This window comes from Mizuhopecten yessoensis, unplaced genomic scaffold (assembly GCF_002113885.1).
Source record: "Mizuhopecten yessoensis strain PY_sf001 unplaced genomic scaffold, ASM211388v2 scaffold716303, whole genome shotgun sequence".
Classification (NCBI taxonomy): domain Eukaryota; kingdom Metazoa; phylum Mollusca; class Bivalvia; order Pectinida; family Pectinidae; genus Mizuhopecten; species Mizuhopecten yessoensis.
Window position 1 is genome coordinate 80,335 of NW_018480049.1, and position 21,392 is coordinate 101,726.

At 34.8% G+C, this 21,392-nt stretch overlaps 2 protein-coding genes across 4 annotated transcripts in view; one reads left to right on the forward strand and one right to left on the reverse strand.

Annotated features, from left to right (window-relative positions):
* The window catches only part of LOC110442836 (transcription initiation factor TFIID subunit 2-like), a 26,117-nt gene extending 11,088 nt beyond the window's left edge, over positions 1 to 15,029 (reverse strand). For all 3 annotated transcript variants that reach the window (XM_021486655.1, XM_021486653.1, XM_021486654.1), the window contains exons 1-22: positions 14,894 to 15,029; positions 14,408 to 14,460; positions 13,783 to 13,855; positions 12,690 to 12,780; positions 12,248 to 12,366; positions 11,494 to 11,635; positions 10,580 to 10,774; positions 9,089 to 9,191; positions 8,515 to 8,633; positions 7,902 to 8,015; positions 7,346 to 7,445; positions 6,816 to 7,013; positions 6,162 to 6,254; positions 5,636 to 5,697; positions 5,240 to 5,354; positions 4,395 to 4,504; positions 3,284 to 3,349; positions 2,765 to 2,897; positions 2,125 to 2,244; positions 1,734 to 1,874; positions 1,378 to 1,488; positions 362 to 447 (exon numbers count right to left, since the gene is read on the reverse strand). In XM_021486655.1, coding sequence (XP_021342330.1) covers positions 362 to 447; positions 1,378 to 1,488; positions 1,734 to 1,874; positions 2,125 to 2,244; positions 2,765 to 2,897; positions 3,284 to 3,349; positions 4,395 to 4,504; positions 5,240 to 5,354; positions 5,636 to 5,697; positions 6,162 to 6,254; positions 6,816 to 7,013; positions 7,346 to 7,445; positions 7,902 to 8,015; positions 8,515 to 8,633; positions 9,089 to 9,191; positions 10,580 to 10,774; positions 11,494 to 11,635; positions 12,248 to 12,366; positions 12,690 to 12,780; positions 13,783 to 13,855; positions 14,408 to 14,460; positions 14,894 to 14,960 — 2,411 coding nt within the window. In that variant the 5' untranslated portion in view covers positions 14,961 to 15,029. The remainder of the gene's footprint in view (positions 1 to 361; positions 448 to 1,377; positions 1,489 to 1,733; positions 1,875 to 2,124; positions 2,245 to 2,764; positions 2,898 to 3,283; positions 3,350 to 4,394; positions 4,505 to 5,239; positions 5,355 to 5,635; positions 5,698 to 6,161; positions 6,255 to 6,815; positions 7,014 to 7,345; positions 7,446 to 7,901; positions 8,016 to 8,514; positions 8,634 to 9,088; positions 9,192 to 10,579; positions 10,775 to 11,493; positions 11,636 to 12,247; positions 12,367 to 12,689; positions 12,781 to 13,782; positions 13,856 to 14,407; positions 14,461 to 14,893) is intronic.
* Positions 15,030 to 15,195: 166 nt separating this feature from the next.
* The window catches only part of LOC110442828 (ADP-ribosylation factor GTPase-activating protein 1-like), a 46,748-nt gene continuing 40,551 nt past the window's right edge, over positions 15,196 to 21,392 (forward strand). The window contains exons 1-5 of the mRNA XM_021486640.1: positions 15,196 to 15,367; positions 18,018 to 18,127; positions 18,612 to 18,783; positions 20,034 to 20,203; positions 21,101 to 21,169. Of these exons, the coding sequence (XP_021342315.1) occupies positions 15,308 to 15,367; positions 18,018 to 18,127; positions 18,612 to 18,783; positions 20,034 to 20,203; positions 21,101 to 21,169 (581 nt within the window). The 5' untranslated portion in view covers positions 15,196 to 15,307. The remainder of the gene's footprint in view (positions 15,368 to 18,017; positions 18,128 to 18,611; positions 18,784 to 20,033; positions 20,204 to 21,100; positions 21,170 to 21,392) is intronic.

Below are 21,392 nucleotides of genomic sequence, written 5' to 3' on the forward strand. Positions count from 1 at the left end.
TTTCTCTGTCAGCCTGTCTACTGTCAGACCCTCCCTGTAAAACATAACACACAGTAAGATTTCTCTGTCAGCCTGTCTACTGTCAGACCCTCCCTGTAAAACATAACACACAGTAATATTTCTCTGTCAGCCTGTCTACTGTCAGACCCTCCCTGTAATACATAACACACAGTAAGATTTCTGTCAGCCTGTCTACTGTCAGACCCTCCCTGTAATACATAACACACAGTAAGATTTCTCTGCCATCCTGCCATTAGTTACTTTAATTACAGTTTAATTTTCAAGAAAGGTGGATTTGTTTTTAGTTGAGAATCCTACAAAGTCATGACATTTGAAATTCTGGTAATGTTTCCCCACTTACCCAAGGCCTGTCATGACGGTGACGGCTGGAGTTAGGGTGGCTGATAGGGAATCGAGCAGAGCGGATCTATAGTAGTTGTCTGAGTACTGAAATATACAGATATTACAAACATCCTTAAAACAAACAATCTTACTTTATTATGACGTATACGACTGAACAGAAACAAGACAGTGAAGTGTTTTTCCCTGAATTAACAATTATTCACACTTTGTGTTGATGGATTAGCTGCAAACAATTCATTGCAGATTCAAGACTAAAGACAAAGAATATTGGATTAAAAGGTTGGAGCATCCTTGCTCAGCGAATTACACACCGAAACTAAATGAAGAGCCTACACGTACATGTAAAAAAAGTGGTAGCTATATGTAAATATGTTCAGGTCACTTTCTTAAGCCAGTTTCAACCAATCAACTTTAATATCAAACATACGTCTACAAAGCCAACGAGGCTATTTTAGGTAACATGTTTTGTTACCTGTTACACACGTTTGCATTCTATTCACCAGTCTACACCGAACTGATCAGCTGATAATGTAGACATGTCACATGAAAATCACATGACAGAATAAGCGCTGTAAAATTAACAGACATGATGGACCAACCTGTTTTACATGAATTTTACAATGCCCGAATATTAATTTCCTGACCAAAAAACAGGAAAATGACACTACGTAAAAGCCATGCAAAGTCCATCTAGGTTAAATTAAAATAGACTGATACATAAGCCTGTCCAGATTGACTTATAACACGCTGACATAATTTGTTTTTGCTATTATCGTGGTATTTGAAAAGTTCTAGAATGATACATAAGCCTGTCCAGATTGACTTATAAAACACTGACATAATTTGATTTTGCTATTATCGTTGTATTTGAAAAGTTCTAGACTGATACATAAGCCTGTCCAGATTGACTTATAAAACACTGACATACTTTGTTTTTGCTATTATTGTTGTATTTGAAAAGTTCTAGAATGATACATAAGCCTGTCCAGATTGACTTATAACACACTGACATACTTTGTTTTTGCTATTATCGTTGTATTTGAAAAGTTCTAGAATGAAGCGGAGGACATCCTGAGGACAGATGGCTTGGATACTCCTGAGGTGGGCCATGGCAAATGGGATGGTCTGCAACACGAAATGAACAAACAATATAACCCGTATCAACACATGCAGGATTGTTACAGCAATGAGATCCAGATAAAACTGCTTTGTGAAAGGTAAAAAAACAAACAAATCAGTTCATAATTCAAAATTTCAAAATTCAATTAATTCAACCAGATATTTTGTGTCTCTTTTTTGTGTGGGTCTGTTTTAATTTTTAAGTTTAAAAGTTTTTACAGTTACAAATTAAACAAAAGATTAAATTGTACCTTTAGAAGATAGTAATGCTGCAGTTTGGTAAAGTTGTTTTGCCGAACGATGTTCGGACAGGAATGTGAGCCAAACAGCTTACGGAAGATGGTGATCATTGCTGGTGGTCCAACCCAGTTATTTACCATGGAGTTGGCTACCTGAAAAAAATATGGGTGTACTTTATGATAGCAATGCTGACAACCTTGGTGGTTGGTTCTTATCAATAGGTGAAGTGTACAGACACCCCCCACCCCCATATCAGCCCCAGGGGCTGGACATGTGAGGTCTGATGAAAGTAGAAGGGTCATATGTGGCATATGTGGTAGGACATTGAAATGGTGTTGCTGTATATACCAGGACATTTTTGCCCCAGTTTAACCTTTGACTTTTTATTTGTTTGGGCCTTACCTTGGACAGGCAGAGACAGGCTTCCATGCGTATTCGGTAGAAACAGTGCTCGTTCTCTAGTGTATCTGTCAAGGCCTTTCTAGTAGCAGCAGTTGGGTAATTCTCTAATGCTATAATAGCCTGGTGAATAAAACACACATTAACATCAGTAACGGTTATGTAATATCAATTAGTTAACTATGTAGTTGGTATATACAAAATACAATATTCACATTGCTATCACAAGTTTGTTCTGAATTAAAGAAATTAGGTGTAAACGTTAAAAGTGTTTTCTCCTGCCGTAAAACGGAAGATAAATACAGCCGAGTTGTATTTGGACCAGTAATAATACTGGAAAAATGCCGTCATTATTTACTTTACTGAGACATATTATACAGGTAAAATAGATGCAAACATCAGCTTTACTTTCTAAGGACACCTTTTAAGGGAAGAAGAGATGTCATTCTTTGTGTTACTTTCCGGAAACGCATTCTAAGTGTAGAAGAGACATTTTCCTTAGCTTTACTTTCTAGAGACATTCTCCAAGTGTAGTAGAGGCATGCTCCATAGTTTTACTTTCTAGACAAATATTTAGGGTAGAACAGATGCCATCATTTAAGCTTTACTTTCTAGAGACAATAACAGCAACACAGCACCTTACCTCTTTCTGAGCGACCACATCTCTCTCAAACTTGAGCTGGTACTGCCACATATAGTCTGGCTGCTCCCAGGTGACTTGACTGAGCAGTTGCATGTCTGGGTCTATTCTCAACCACAAGACGGGAGAGTCCGCACTAGAAAACAGTGACAACCATAACTGTTTACCGAGATCGGTTGCATCATCCGTTTCAAATCACTTAGCATTTGTATTTATTATTAAACCACATATGACTTTTACTGGTGAAAGGTACTTCTAGTTACAAAATGAAAAAAAAAATTAAACAAGCAAAACATTAGCATAAACTTTTCTTTAACTGTTTCTACTTTTAAGCACAGGGATGAAGTATGACAGACCTGTAAATGCTTCAGAAAATACAAGACCACTAGGTCTGTCCCTATTTCACAAACAAACCTGGTCCAATTTATTAGAATGCGGTGCATGAAAGTGGTTGAGGCGAGGAAGTTCGATATAACTAAGCAAATGAGAACAAAGTGAACTATTCAGGGTAGACATACTTACTCCATGGCACTCAAGTCCATATCTACCTCTTCTGATGTCATCAACGGGATCTTCTTCTTTTTGTTCCTGAAATCCGATTCAGTCAGATTTCATGTAAAGAATAACAGTTAAAACACTAAAGGCAACATCATAAAATATACGAGTCATTTTTTTTTGTGCTCAGATATTTTGGTTTTCTGGTTTTTGTTAGATGCATAATCAACATATTAACCCATTCACCCCTAAAATCACATTTGAACCTTACCAAATCAAATATTGGGCAAGTCCAGTTTAAATATTTAGGGGCGAATGAGGAAATAGGAGACACTACAGTGTATTATAACAATTTATTACATCATCTACCTAAATTACAGATGTTAAAAAAGTTAAGTATTCAGGGTAGACATACTTACTCCATGGCACTCACTTACGGCATTAATGTATTTTATTCAGTTTGTAATTGTATATAATGCTGATTTCCATAAATGTTGACATATGGGTGCAATTTAACCATTAATGCTGTATATGTAATGTACTTTGTAATTATGGTTCTTGATACATTTCATAAACTTCCAAAAACACAACCTCCCCCACCCCCACCATCACAACTTTGTAATTATGGTTCTTGATACATTTCATAAACTTCCATAAACACCCTCCCCCACCCCCACCATCACAGTACCCGTACATGTACTGTCACTCCGGCATAATCTACCAAAATCACAATTCAGTAACATGCATAAATCAAACACCTTGAATCCCATATATACCTTTGTAAGTTGTAAGTTGGGTCCATGGAAGTTATTTCACAGCAGTCTAACTCTGATCAAAGTGATACCCCGTCTATCTACCTTATCCTGGTTCTACTGCCTTTGGTATAATGAGGTTCATCTGTATAATATTTATCATTAACCCTTTCACCACTGTAGACCATAATGGACTTATCCAGATCAATGTATGGTAGAGTCTTCGAAAGCTACGTAAGGGTGAAAGGGTTAAGAAACACTCTACCAGTTCAATCTTTTTATAAGCAGAGCAATCTAATTCAGTACACAGGTGCTGGTTGTGTATACAACGGTAGTTATATCGCTAGTGTGTGTCCAGCAACTTCTGTGCTTTAGAACACAAATACCTTCTGCTCTTTGAATGACACGTGATGTCAAACTTGGTCTTGTTCTCTTCAATCTTAAAGTTATGGTTGAAGGATCCGTCCAGTTCCTGTATGGTCACAGTCAGAGGGCCCTGGTAATACCAGAAGTATTAAATAAAAAATCACAATGATATCCTTACAATGCCAACTACAACAGATGATATAAGCATTATTCATTAATAGTTAACATTATCACACACTTCAGTGAACCCTTGGCAATAAGGTCCTGTAATACCTATAATTATAAGAAATTACCACAAATTTCAATAACTCCTATGCCCCAAAGTTTTTGCATATCTGGTTTAACCTGAAGTAAAAATCAATACCGGCTAGGCTCAGATATCAACCCAAGGAATATTTGGCACGTGCAAAGCAAAGGGTCCAGACCTGCCTCACCAAAACTAAAATGCTGACTATATTAAGAGTCTGAAATATTTCTTAATAAAACAAAGTTGATTTACATGACTAATTGTAAGTTTTAGGATATGTTATCTAGTTAAGTGGATGTGTGAAAGAAGGACATATTATTCTTGATATGTAGTTATTTATTCTCCGAAACTGTTCACTTTAAGCTCTGCTTATAGTTCGGTCCAAGTTGTAGACATTTTATAGACATTACCACATATTTCAGTGACTCTTTAGAACTAAAACATTACCACATATTTTAGAGACTCTTTAGAACTAAGTCTAAGGTCCTGTTTAAGTACTAAACATTTTATAGACATTACCACTCAGTGACCCCTTGGCCCCCAGATCCTGTTTAAGTACTAGATATTCTATAGACATTACCACATATTTCAGTGACCTAGACATTCTATAGACATTACCACATATTTCAGTGACCCCTTGGCCCCCAGATCCTGTTTCAGTTCCAGTTCCACAACGTTCCTCTTTCTGTTGAAGACAGAATTACCGAAGAATCTGGCACATCCGCTCTGGGTACTGTTAATCATGTTATGGAAATACTAATAAAATTATGTTGATTTCTGGATTTTTATCACTTTATACTGAGAAATTTTCACTGCAGTTTACAGTATACTAGTATTGGGTTACTGCCAAAATATAATGGAAGTTATTAGGGGTATAACTTTCATTTTTTTTTTTTTTGCTAAAAAATAATTCTGATTTCATTAATCCTTGTTTCAATATACAGTTTTAACACATTTCATTGTATTTTGTATTCATGCTTAATACACGTCAACCAAGTGATGTGTAAAGGATACACCCAGAGATCTAAGAAGGGCTGAATGTCTTTCCCCGTCACCGTAGAAATCAGCTTCAGACACTGTCAATAAAAAGGAACAAACATGTAAATTCACATAAAAGGTACAATTATTGAGAAACAAAACAGCAAATAATTCTGCAAATCCCCGCCAAATTGTTTATAAAAGATTTAAAGAAAAAAGATACTAGATTTTATTGTGAATTTAAATACGTACCTAACAAACATCTCTTCGGGCACAACAAAATCTTAAGATGTAAAAAGATATTTCCTTTATTAAACTGAAAAGCATTTCAAATATAATAAGCAGATAGATATATCTGAGGCTGAAAAAGTCTGTGACAGGCAATAAATACATAATTTTTCCAGTTTCTGTACGAAATTTGTAATGATTTTTATTTCTGTCTAAAAACGATTATAAACACTGACATTCAGTATTCCCAATGATAATATATAAAATGTAAACAAACTCCTGTTACGTGTGAGTGTAAACACTGTATGTGAGCTGTATCATGATGTCTACTTACCGAGTTTGTAGATACGCACATATTGTTCCAGGTGTTGGCAATAAACTTCTGTTGTGAGGCGGAGTATGCTAATGACAGAATCTTGTTGAAAACCTATGTACAGATCAAAGGCAAACGCTTTTAAGTGGAAATACTTTTTTTACGCTTTAAAGTGAAAATAACTTTTTTAAAATTTTCAAATGATTTTATCAGTGTGGACTTTACTCAACTTAAAGTGTGCAAAAGAGTTTTTAATTTCTAGATAAATGGCAGTTAATCCTCCAAAAGTTACTGTATATCATTTCTCGCTTAAACCTTATTTACCATTCAAAATTACAAAAAAAAATCAGTTTAACTCATTCACCCCTGAATTTCAAAATGAACTATTCAAACATTTGAAGTGGAAGAGTTCAAATGTGTCTTTTCAGGGGTGAATGAGTAAATAAAGTAAACAGAACAAATATGATTTGCTGTGTAACATTTGAGAAACTAACTAAATCATCAGTCACTTTAAGGTCCAACTCAAATAACATTGTAAATTTTTTACTCTAATCCAAGGCAAACTCACCTGTTAAGGTTACTCTAATCCAAACTCACCTGTCAAGACTGCCTATATACTAACTCTAACACTCAGTCTACCTGTAGGAGTCACAAAGACCTTAACCCCAAACCTACCTGTATGAGAAGCTGTGCCCCAATCCTGATTTCAAGCATGCGGATGACAAGGTAGGATTTCTTTGAGAAGACCTCTATGTACTTGGGAGATAAGGTATGGGGGTTTCGTATGGAGAAGTGATGATTGCAGTCTTTTGTGGATGGGTCCAGCAGTATCCCGCCAACGCGATTCTCATACTGCTGTACCTCCCTCAGGTCCTGAATCCACAAACATGTGAGAAAGTTCCACAAGATACAAACAAGACATGCAATGGTATTTTTATCATCATCAAATGAGAACACACTGAACTAAAGTTAATTTCATGTAAAATGTAGTAAAATATAACCTTCACATATTCCCCCCTCGTTCTACTGCCAAACTCACATACCGCCATCAGTTATGTCGTAACAGATTTCCCAACACTTCAATGCACTTGTTATACCGCCAGAATTGGGCAGCTTAAAATCATTAAAAAAATTTAACTATTGTACAAACATTGTTGTACAACAGGATGTATTGAACGCTAGTGAATAGTAAACCAGTTACATACCCTGTTTATGATGTATCTGTACTCGTTATTCCCGAAGGTTTTCTTCACAAAGAGGCTAGTAAGGTAACCAGCTGTACCCGTTGTTATCCACATGTCAGAGCTGTCAACAAAATATCAGTACCTCTCAACATTATCCAGCAATACAGTTAAATTACATTTCATTAACACTTATTTTCCGTAGCAATTACAAGAATACATGCACATGTGAACAATGTTTTGGACTACCTTTGTCAATTCAACTTTTTCATTATTTTCAACAAAAAATATTCATTTAAGCAACATTAAATTTAAATTCCAAATTTGATTTTGTGCTTTGTTACAATTTCTGTGATTGGTTAAAAGTAGCATATGTGAACTCCAAAACAGCTGTTAATATTAGTACAAACAGCTGTTTTTTCCCATTGTCTGTCATTGCATAACACAGATCAAATACACCGCTCATGTGGTGTACTCGGTTTGTAAGTAAATTTTCTCCTGTTCACACCTGCACAAACATTGGGAAAATCCAGATTCAAACCCTACACAAAGCTTTGCTATGGTGGATGATGTTACCTACCAAGACTGCATTGTAATAAAACACCCAAAGAACTGCTGTGCTACAGCGGCAGCCAGGATACGCCGCGTCACCAACGTCTGGTCGATAATCCGTGACGAATGAAGGAGGTTGGTGCTGAAACAGTTTTGTGAACAATGACATAATATCAGGTTTGTACATTTTATAAATATTTAACAACATACATGTTTTGTGTATCTTACTTCTTATTCCTGACCATATAGACATTTCCTATGTATTTTTCTAGTTGAAAAATAACTTGAAACATTAAAGCTATAGTTATATCCTTGGAAATCTTCAATTACTGAATCAAATGAATGAGCATGCGCACTGCTAATATCGCCGTGAAAGAAAACCTTTTTGGGGGCATGAACATATGAACAGTTGCTTATCAAGTGCTTACTTGGTTATGAAAAATATAATGTAAACTGAAAATTGAAAATCTCTGACCATATTTAACCAGATATAACAATCTGCTCAGGATCACTTTAAATAATTCTGTCTTTTAAGAGTTTATAGGTCAGGGTCTTATTTTATTGTTCCATTACCTTGGTAAATAAGCCAAGAATTCAAAACAAAATCCAAACAAAATAACCCTAGATTGCATCAGTCTTACCTAAATATGGTCATAGTTGCATAAGGCATGGAGTCCTCGTAGCTCTCGTCAACAAACACCTGTTTGTAACAGGTGTATGGGTTTCTAGTGGCCAACAGCTCCTCATAAAACTCAAATGCCTGTGTAGAAACACAGATTAATCATGTTCATTACATAAACAAGTTAAACTATTTTTAACACAATTTTTTGTAAATACTTTATTTAGATACTGGAAAAAGGAACCCAATTAAACCAACGCCAGTATATCAGCTCATTTCAAACAAGTCAATAGAAGAAATACAAATAATGAAAAAATCAAAACAGAATCAAAAAAGGTTTTACAGATATTTATTATTATCAATACTTCGAATCACGTAACAAATGATAGGTCTTATTTCTTTCTATCATTCAGTATCAACAGTAAAATGTGTGACGCGTTAGATTATTTTCTACTTGCTCATTAAAAATTTAATCGATTCCAAATGTATAATTTGAAACCAATTCAAAATGTGAAAGACATTATGAATAATGTAACTAAGCACATATGACTCTGATTTTGCAGCAATTACCCATGGCAAATAACCAGTCCCCCTACCTCATGTAAGTAACTGGTGGTATGTTTGAGGAGATTGGTGAGATGAGGCAGGCAGAAGTGGGTCACCTCGTGCATGTTAGGGTCCACCAGTGTTTCAAATGGCCTGTAACACAAAAATATCTATAGGACATGCATTGTTGTATTTTTCACATAGAAATGTCGAAGTGAATGCTTTCTCTGCCTAACTGCAAAATGGCGTCACTATTTTGTGAATGAAATGTTATCCGAAACTGCTGGGTATCGCGGCAAAGTATTAGCATATATGAATAAATATAATGAATGAGATTCCATATAAATAGAAATTAAATTCCATATAAGAGAAATCAGAATCCATATAAGGAAATGGTGGCGCTAGTGTCCAATGTGCAATTCTACATTTAGCAAACTTTGTAGTATACTTGATCCCCAAGACACCTGCATTAACTGATGCATGTGTCAAAAATGTAATGTGTTATCTAATAGTTACCACTGGATGGCAATACCTCTGTATTATAAGCCTACCTAATTACCACCTAGTATTTATATCAACTATAAATGCCATGCTCCAATTCACAACATTATCACTATGACATCATTTTGGTAACACTGGATACCAGTAAACCTTCGCGGAAACATGATAAGTAAATTTAATTTTAAATAAATATTGACTTGTAAGAAATTAATTCTATTTATTACACAGATCAAAATATCACAAAAACACGGTTAATATAAGTACTCAACAGCTTTCATTTGAAGATCACATTGACTATCAATGCCAGCTGATAGCGGTTAAATTCTCACTACCAAGAGGTGATTGTAGAAAGATATCAATCAAAAGTGTTTAAAGTGAGATTTCAGAAATGTTATAAATACAGAATTAATTTTTTTTCTAGCATTAAAAAGTCTACACCATATTACAGTAAAATTTAATGTCAAGGTTTAGACACATCTATTAAAACTGAATATATAGGGTATATGTGTCACTATATATATATATATCTATATGTAACGTGTCTTGTGAAAACGAACAATGTCATACTTTATATCTATTATGTACCTATAGTTCTATAAATAGCTCTAACACATGCTTTTGAGTTAATAGAACAATAAACCCATGTCAAATCATTTGACACCTCTCCATCTTTCCTTTTTTTCTTGTCCCTTTCATTTCTTACAACTCTATTCTTTTCTGTCTTTTCTTCCTCGAAAATAGCATATAACACTTGATACATTGGTTACAACACATAAACATAAACTGTGTTTAAAAATCTGTGAAAATAATTGACACATATTTCTGCATGGTACCACATACATTATATTAATTTTGAGAATGTGAAAAAATTAGCAAATCAAAGAAAACAAATTTGCAAGAATGGAGAATGGGTAATTGAAATATAAAGTGATAAGTGTAATGTATTTTTGAAAAACTTCAAAAAAAACTTAAAAAAGGAAAAAGAAGCACTTATTTTGAGTCATTAATTTAACACTGCTGTTCCCCAGTTCCTCACTCACCCGACTGCCATCGCAATGTTTGGTGCGGCTGTTGGCATAGACAGGAAGTAGTGGAAGGTCTTGTTCTTCCTGTCAGCCGTGTAGACGGTCTCTATGAGCTCTCCACAGCTGACCGCTGTCATACTTAGGTCACAAGTGATCTCAATCTTCCATGTACACGGTTCTGAGAATGTGTCTATACAGGGAAACCACAATCTGTCAACGATACAAAACATTCACATTAGACAATATATAGTAAGAATGCAATCAGTCAAGATTTTTATCATTTGGTATAAAACAGTCTTTAATTGTATCTCCTTGCATTGTAGACACAGTAAGCAATACCATAATTACACAATTTCAAATCATCAACAACTTGAAATTAATTTTAAGGAATAATATGGTTTTACTACATCAGCATTGAAAACATTGAAAACAAAGCATAAAGTAAACATTTATCTACATGTATTTCAGATGTCTGAATCATTTTTATTTTTTTTACACTTGTGACCTTATAAAGATGGCCAAGATCATTAATACGAACAAATCAGATAGCATTTCACCTAAGCATACTACAGGCAAAATATCATGACTGTGGCATCTTGGTTAATCAGAATAAGTTATTTTAATATTTTTATATATTTATATATACCTGTGACCTTGAAAGTGGGTCAAGTTTGTTTTATTTACAAACCTAATATCCCCAGCATTCTACATTCAAGTGTTGTGACCACATGGCTCTGTTTTAACTTTTTATTTTGGGACGTTAATTGTCATGATTATAAATTGTTAAAAGAAAAGGCGGACAACAAACACTCTGCCGCAGCGTAAGCTCACTTGCCCTTCAGGCAGGCAAGACTAAAAATGATGGAAATCCACTTATGAAAACCACTTATGAAAACATGTTTCAATAAAGTAACGATGTTTGTTCCAACCTTGAGGAGTTTTCGTGTCTGTAGGTGTACACGTGCGCAGCTTTCTCTGTCAGCGTGCCCTCGATATCTGGTACCACAAAGTGTACTCCACCCTTTGGCTGTTCAACAGCAAACTCTATACACAGTTTTATCGGTCTCAGATCTGTAAATATACAAACTCTTTCTTGTAAAATTCAAAAGTATTGTCTTACTTGTCTGTGGTTTGACATTCAATGGTAGAGAGGAAATAAGTTTTTCCAGTCCAACTTACCAACTAAAAATAAGAACAATTTTTTGGAGGTTACAGTTTATATCACCAACTGATATCTAAGTTAACATTATTTCACATTATTATAAGACATCAGGGCTAGAAATTAATTTAAAAACCACTAGTCAGTTGGGCTAGTAGTTTCCAATTTTTCATGAGCAAATTCCACTAACTCAATAGTATTTAATGCAACATATGATAAGTAATATCAAATTTTGTCTATTCAATAGGGCTAGTGTTTTTTTAGAACCACTAACCAAGCTGGAGTTGTTACTAGTCTCAGATAATCGGCTACCCTTATTGCCGAGCCCTGGACATACCAGCAATTATCATTGAAACTCCATTACTTCTCAAAATACTGTAATTGTAGGAAAAGACTATTTTTCAAGCAGTTACAAATATGGAAAACCCAAAATAAAATATAGAACATAACAATAGTTTAAACAATTCCTCTGATAAGACAAGATATCAAAATAAAGTTTCACATGCACATGCTGCAGTTCCTACCAGCAATAAAAGGGATGACTTCGAGAGGAAGTTTGATGGTGACTTCCCCATTGCCTTGGTCTGGATCCACAGCTAGCATTGACTTCAGGTGGCAGTTTTGGAAGAAATCCAGATTTCTCCTTTAATTGAAAACACATCTTAAAGCATTACAAAAAAATATACTATAGAAAAATTGCAATGATTTAGAACCTTGAAAGCAAATTTTGTTAAAAAAACTGAAATATAATTATACTCTCTTGTTTTAAAAGAAACTATTTCTAGTTATGTGATATTGCATCACTAGTGACATCTAAACAATGGACATGTAACCACGGATAATAATTTGTGAACCACTTTGAGACGACCTACGAACTAGGGTGTGATAAAGCGGTATATAAGAACCTCAGTTATTATTCTTATATTTATAATTATGTAGCAATAAGCTATATTTTAAAGTACTCACTGTTTTCCATCTTCCTGACAAATTTCCAGAGTCGGATCATTGTACAGGAAGCGGGCCTCCCACTGATCATTGACAGACACATGGAAGATTTCTGGTCAAGGTTAAGGATAATTTCCAACAAAGACATCTTTTGGGATATTGTCACTTCTGCAGGGCTAGAAATTAATTTTCAAAACCACAAGTGAGTTTGGATAGTAGTTTCCTAATCCATTTTACTAAGTAGTCAATGTGCAAATGCCATTTTCAAGTAATTTCAAAAAAAAATTCTTGTCAGTTGGGCTAGTAGTTTTTATAACCAGTAGTCCAGCTGGTGATTTTACTTATCTCGGACTATCGGGCTACCTTTATTTTCTAGCCCTGTGTTACTGTTGATGATTAAAATCCTGCCCAGCAATAGCAGCACCCAATAATAGTCTTCAGGTTTATTTATTATGAGTAATTGACAGACTGGTCATCTACTTCTAAATGTAACATTTTCATTGATAAAGCCTGACAGACTTGCCAATGTCAATATATATAGACCATCAAAGTCTGACAAGAAAGTCTCATCAGATCACTAGGTCCATCCCTATTTCATAAACAAACCAACACAGGTTTGTACAGTGATTACAGTTTAGAAGTTTAGTAGCTACATAATGAACATAGTAAACCTCACAATAAAAATAAATCTACATTCAGTTTAAATGATTGCTTCCATTTAAGGTCTTTAAGTGCTTTTATACCATATTTTCATATTCTGACCCAGATTATTTTTTTTCAGAATTATAACATAACTTTTTGTCTTTTCCAAAACAAATAATCTGCAAGATCTAGAGTCCACTTAAAATCTTTTGGAATTATTCCCCAACAGGAAGTAATATGCAGGGAAAATTCTAGAATTTGATACCATTGAGCCATTTTCAGCAATTTTTAATCAGTATCAAAACTAAGACGGGCAATTCTATGTAAAATTAAAAGAAAATTGGAACATGGAGGGGTCAATTTCAATTTTGAGGGGTCAATGGCCCCATGGCCCCCTCCAGGATTATCTCTGATATGTTACCGTAGTTGTCAATTTGAGGTAATAATTATGTGTTGGTGATAAAAAGGATACTGCACTGCTTGCTGTTAATCTTGATCCGTCTAAGGTCTGCTTGAAGCGGGTGAATTGTGAGTTCCACATAGCCCTGTTAACAAGAAAATACATGTTAAAAAAGATATTGTCTCTGTTCATTTTGCATAATCTTTAATTTATGTAACATAACTGAAAGGTTTCATTAAATCTTGCATTATAAGAAAAACAATTTTTAAACCTGTTTTTGAAAGTTTTTAACTGTTTATCTCTGTTTACATATATATATTCTCTCTCCTTTTAAAGAACATTATCCAGGCTGCCTTTCCATTCGACCAATGGCAAGAGCTGTGCTTCACTTCAACTGGGTTTTACCCTAGAGGCCTTGGGCTGCTAAGGTCGCCAGATTGGTTGAGCTGCTGTTTTATGGAGCCAGTTGCAGAAAACACAACACACACATACACCCATTGTACGCATACAATTTTAACTGTTAATTTATCGAGATTTTAAACACTGCACAAGTCGTTACACTGTGTAACGGTCAGTTTTTAGACTGATGTAGAAGAGAAGATGTTGATGTACATCTACAATATAATAATTACTGAAACTTTATGTATTAAAGGAAATAGTTTTTAATTGAACCACAAAATCAGGGATTCATACTCACAAAAATGGACCTCTGTCTGAAGTTGATGGCCCTGATACATAATGTCTGATGAGCTGCAAGAAACGGTTCATATTTTTTTAAATTGTCTTTGTTGAATTATAAGTATTTCTATGCATTTTACTAACTATCTTAACTGCTCAGTATTACTTTGCATGTTGCTAATTATGGAAAATAAATTTAAATTAAAGCTTGCTTATTTGTCAGCTTTGCCTCCATGGTCAAGATAAACATGATATTCCAATCAAGGTAGGTATAGATTAGTGAGCACCACGGTACCAATGAACATAAAAAAGGTGGAGACATTATGAATTATTATTTATGGGGAACGGACACGGATCAGTGTAGGAACTAAGCAGTATGGATCTGATCACAAAACAATGCATTTGACATAGCTGGTGTAGTGGGGAGGTCGGTAAATACTAAATAAATCATATTCAAATACATAATTTGGTGATCTAACCCTACATATTCAAGTGTTTAAGTCACCTAGTTTATATGGTCGATGAGTGTCAAATTTTCCCTCTTTCTTGGTCTTTTTATGGCTTGTTTCCATTTTATATTATACTGGGAGCACAGTAAACTTCAACAGCGCCGCCATTTTTCAAAGCACCTGCTATTAGCCACGTTTTCGTACTTTTATGTTGTTATTTTAAAAGAAAATTTTACTGTAACATTTTCACATAATTAAATAATAATAAAGTCCTATTTTATAAATATTCTATATTTGAAAAAATGTAATTCTATGAATTTCATTTTATACGAAACGATGTGCTAGCTTTATATGCTGATGTCAATGGTGGACAAAACTGACAACTCACCAGGCTCATCATAATAATTTCAGTGATCTCACATTATTTGACAGAAACACAGGACGTTAGTCGCTGATTATAGAAAGGAAATATGGCCAGTCCAAGAACAAGAAGAGTTTTAAAAGATTTGAGGATCAAAGATGAGAGTAATGTAAGATTGATTGTTCCCAAAAGTGTCAGGCTTAGATGTCATGATCAGCTGATGTCTTCAATATTGTAGTCTTAATAACCGAGTATATTGATTCTGTCTGTAGACATATAAAATTATAAGAAAGCTAGTTTAAGGTCAAAAATGTTTTGTGTGACATGAAAATTGTATTGCCTTCTACCATCTCATTCTTCCTTACTGACATGCATTTTCTGAAACGTTTTATGTTTTGGGTGAATAATGTGATCACATTGTGATGTGATTTTGCCGGGTAATTTCGCCCTTAGTTGTTTCGACCAAAAAAAAATTGAGGGTGAATTTGGCTTGAACAGTCTCATTTTACCACAGTCATATTTAGGCTTCAATATTTTTTTTGTTATCAGCCCCATCGGAGACTTAGTTTGTGAACTCAAATATGGACGACCAGTTCCACATGTAACATGTCCACAGTTCTTCCAATAACGCTTATGAAACATAAAAAAAGTATTTTTTTATCACAAACAGTATTTAACATGATATCTATAACTTTGTCTACATTCGCGTATCCCGGTTGAAACAGTACGTGTGGCGCAAAAATTTTCGACGATAAACGAACACACTTATATATAATAAAAAACAGTGTTTCAAGAATATTATGACCTTCTTTCATCCGTCCACTGAATTACATAACTTACAAAACTACATGTGACTTGACATTGTTTTAGAAAGAAATAACGCAAATTGGCAATAGTCAGCATTTTAGTTTCGGTCAGGCACGTCTGGACCCCTCAATCTACACAAACCAAATTTTCCTGAGGTCAGCCTCGGTCCAAATCTGTACCTGTCGTTATAATCTTTACCGGTTCAACCGTTACGACCGAATACGCGAATGTAGCCTTTGAAACATATATACATGTCAATTAGGGCGAAACAATCCAAGGCAAGATGAATTTAGGGCAAAACATCCCATGCTGAACTTCCAAAAGTGTATAAAGTTGTTCACCTGTAGCAAGAAATCAAGTTATTCAATCAATCCACAAGGGTTCGTTACAAATGTCTGAAATACACATATAACAGGAGAGGAAAAATGTGCGGCCAGACCAGGGTCCGAACCTTGGACTTTCTGAACTCTAGACGTAGTACGCTCTAGCAATTGAGCTATCTGGTCGCCAACGTTCGACCCAGTCCGGTTCCGCTAAATTCCTCCCTCCTTTTTCTAAGTCTTAGCCTTCGAAGACACAATTATTTACAACCCAGGTTCTAACTCCATGTCTCTACAGGGAGAGCCACGGACACCATTTTTAACAGGATAGAGAATAGTATGCTTCCACCGGGGATCGGACCCGCAATCCCTAGGTTCCTAGTCGGACGCTCTACCACTGAGCTTAAAGGAAATTCCCTCTAGCTCTAAGCTAGAAGGCGACCTTAATCTAAAGTACAATTCAAATCTGCTACACATACATGTAATATGCTATACTGATATGGGTAAAAGCACACATAAACATACATGTATTTCGTTACAAATATCTGAAATACACATACTCTATACTGATATGGGTCACAGCACACATATGTGTTAACCAGTATAGCATATGAGTATTTCAGACATTTGTAACGAACCACTGTGATCAATCTGTGTTATTTCTATGAACCCAGGTCGTCTCGCCCTATACTTGTTCAGAAGTGGTAAAGACATTTCCGTAATTTTTTTATGCCATTATATGGGAACCCCACAGATAGGGTATTAATTCTAGCTAGGTAATTGTATAGATAGACTAAAGGAGTGTCAAACAATAGAAGCTTTGAGGCACTTGAATGGCAGGTTCCAACAACAATAAATGTATAACTGATACAAACTCAAGTCAGGGTGCAGCTTAAATCCATCTGAAATTAGATATACTCATCCATGAAATGTTGGTCACAAAAAATGCAATCCGAGACAATTGAAGTCAATGGGGGTATTTTTTATAAGGATACATCACCAGTTTACCAGTTTAAAAATATTGAAATACATGGGTTGATACATGACAAGTATATATGTGTACATGTTGATATTATGGTTAGTGTGAAAACAGCTGTTCTTTATAACACAGGAATATAATGGTCAAGCTAACCATGCTTTGACAACTTGAGCTACCTGTTCAGTAGCTAGCTATATGTATGTCAGGGATTGAAAGGCTTTTAAGGAAAGTTGTTCCCAGTATATATTTATACAATTTCACTATTATTGCAGGGTTTCTATAAATTGTTCTAATTTGTATATATGATATACAAAATTCTGCCAAAAATTTAGGCCTCTCTGATCATGAATATACATGTAAATGCATTTCATGATCTGGACACAGTGTTTTTCTAACTCCTTCGATTTTAATTTATTAAATAGTTTCATGATAATTTCTTATAGTTTAATAGCAACACGTCAAACTATTTAACATGTTTTATGTAGTATAACTACCAGTAATAATGAATAGTTCATCCGTCTTGAAGTTCTGTGAAATTCCTGTCTTTCAAACAACTGCTTTATTTGAAGCATGTGTTCAAGTGTTATGATATTTGTCATGTAGCTTAATTGCTTGTTGGGATGTTGAGAGAACTTAAATTTAAGCTAAACAAAAAACTGAAAAAAATCTGTAAATTGTCTCATTATTGATTGTTATTTGTTTTGATTTTCCAGTCTTGTTTTGAATGTGGAGCCCACAATCCCCAGTGGGTGAGCGTCACCTATGGAATCTGGATTTGTCTCGAATGTTCTGGAAAGCACAGAGGTTTGGGCGTTCATCTTAGGTATGAATTAATATATTTATATTTTTATATATATGTGTTGATATCAATGTAACTTTGATGAAAAAAATCTATATTCACAATATATGTACATATTGGTACTGTACTCGTATGTAACATTTCTGTTTGAATTTGAAAAATTAATCAACATTCAAAGGGCTTAACTCTAAATTCTGACATAACCCTGGGCCATGTATATTGATGTCAATGAATACTATATTTTAAATATGTGTAGAGGTGTACAATATTAACTCTGCTTCCCAACACGCAGGAATGGTAAATTTTATGACAAGGGTTTTCAATAGTGATTTTTTTCCAAGAGGAGACAAAAAACTATTTTGTTTTATTATTTGCCTTGATCAAGGATCTTCCAAATATACATTTCTTTTGGTCTGTGTCTCAATGTTTTGGATACTTGACAAATAGATACACTGTACATTTTTCAGTAATACATGTATATACGTAGATAAAATTCTTTCCACTTCAGCTTTGTACGCTCAGTTTCTATGGATAAATGGAAAGATTTGGAGCTGGAGAAAATGAAAGCCGGAGGAAACAGGAAAGCAAAAGATTTCTTCCGATCCCAATCTGACTATACTGAGGGAATGTCATTACACGACAAGTACAACTCCAAGGCCGCAGCTCTGTACCGCGACAAGGTAACCGCTACACAAAGGAATTATTAACATAGACGCTCCTGATTGATTGATATTCATTATCATGTTTCTTTAACCCTTTCACCACTGTAGACCATCATGGACTCATCCAGATGAATCTATGGTAGAGTCTACTCAAGTTACCTATAGGGGTGAAAGGGTTAACTCAAGCTAGTTAATGTTCAAATTGTGTAAAGAGAGAAGGTTTATTGGGTGTCTTTTTCAATATGAAAATTAATAAATGAGAGTTGGATAAACAAGATAACCGGCCATCATCAACTCGGGGACCTTTTTCTCTCATAATATTAATAATTTATTTGGAAAACCACATGTTCCCTTGGAAACAAATTTTGTGTGGTAAACAATTACCATGAGTCATGACATCACAATAGAAGATAATTTTGCAAAACATTGTTAATGACGTCATAATTAAAAGATTGACTTATGAAATGACATGCTGGGTGTTTCCCACTAGACAGTAACTAAAGATGTTAACCAACTCCCAGCAGATTCATCCAATGAGTCGTAATTGGGGAAACCTTTAGTGGTGGTGGGAAATGAATCCTCTTTAGACTTTTACTGTAGTCATGTCTTGCTTTATATTCTAATGATAACATTCCTCGGTATTTATTTTAAGTAAAGGTTTGGTGTGTGTACCAGTACTTCAATCTCTGTTGATACAGTATGTGTATACGTAATATTGTTAGTTTGCACATTAAAGTGTCAGAGTTTCTGTTGTAATTTTTTTAAGTGATGTATATTGCTTTTGGGTTAAGTTTTAAAAAATATTACCGTCTGCTGTCGAAATAAAAGAAGAAAAAAAATATATACTTGTTTGAAGGTAGATAAATAGGTGTATTTATATAAGGTTATGGGTGGTCGAGTGGCGCAGTGGATAGCACAGTTGCCTTTCACCAAGGAGGGCGGAATCGATTCCCCAATTGGACGTGAAAAGGTATGGGGTCACCTGCCTGACCAAGTCAGATTTCTCCTGGTACTCCAGTTTAGTCCCACATAAAAGACCCCCGTGCCAACAGGAGTAATTAACTCATTCACCCCTGAAGACACATTTAAACATTTCCAATTCAAAGGTTGGAATAGTTCATTATGAAATTTCCTGGGGCGATTGAGTTAATATAAGTTGAAAAAACTTGTTTCATAATTGTTGTAAAAGAAATAAAGTTTATATTAAATATAAGGTTACACATTAAATATAAGATTACACTAAAGAAAATATCTGCTTGTTCAAACAGATCGCTACAGAGGCTGAAGGCAAACCATGGAACATCCAGACATCATCAGCGAGGAATTACGTAGCAGCCATGCCACAAGCTGGACTAAAGTCATCGTCTAGCTCAAGTCGTATGTACACAGACAACTCCTGCTCTGATAACCAGAGTTACCAGAAGGATATGATCAACAGGTATACACATACAGTTTCTATTTCGATTACAAAAATATTAGCTCCACTGATTTAGTCAAAACACAGGAACTTCTTTTGTTAAGGGGTCAATTTGTGATTGACATTACAAGGTAAATATTTGATGCTTGAGTGACTTTCTTTTAGCATGAAACTACATTATTTGATGAAATAATTTCTGTTATTTTCAGGGCAACAACGTTAAGTATGTGTTGTAATTAAAAATGGTGAATTATGAGAAGTTCTTTTTACACAACCGATAAAATTATTTTCTATGTGACGTTTCGATGACTAGTATGATATATGTACACTGTCACCTTCATCAGACAAATGTCCAATGAAGCGTATGCACACAAAGGTGTAAAATGTGTACGAGTTGTCCGTGAAATCGATGTCGCTTTCGGCTACGCTGGAAACTAGGTACAATAGTTGTTATATATGTACCGAAATGACTCAATTCAGCTACGCTTTTATTGGTTGTGTAAAAAGAACTTCTCATAATCCATACTTACCAACCTGAAGAAAATGTTTTAAAAAAAAAATGGTGAATGTATTATTGATGTTTATTTATACATATTCTATTAAAATTTTGATATTCTTGTAAATACTTGTATGGCCACATTCGTTTATCGCGATCCAAACGGGTGAACTGGTTGGACCACAATTGTTCATTTATGAAATAAGGTCGGTCCTAGTAATACGAAGCTGCTTTCAGGTGGAACTTGACAAAGCCTTGCAAGGCCTGCATAAACCAGTATTTATACCCGAAAATGTTACATTAAAAAACAGATGAACCATGGCCAGTTGAACCGGATATGCGAAAGGGGCCTATGTCTATCAAACAAGAATAAAACAGTAATTTACATTGTTTCAAATTCAACTTTTTGAATTCCTTTTCAGTGATGACTTTAAGAAACAGAGGGATGGTTTCTTCGACAGAGTACAGCTAGAGAATGCTGAGCGTCCAGAGTAAGATTTTAAAGCCTTGATTTTTTTTTATATCAACCTGAATAATTGAGGGTTGTACATGTATATGATTGATTCCTGTTTTAGCGTAACATTTTATGTTTTAGTGCCAAACTATCTGATTTGGCTGAATAAATATTATTAGACTTCACAAATTCCAGTTGATCAACTAAATATGTAAATTTTGAAACGAAACATTATATTTATGTTTTCCCTCCAAGTTTTA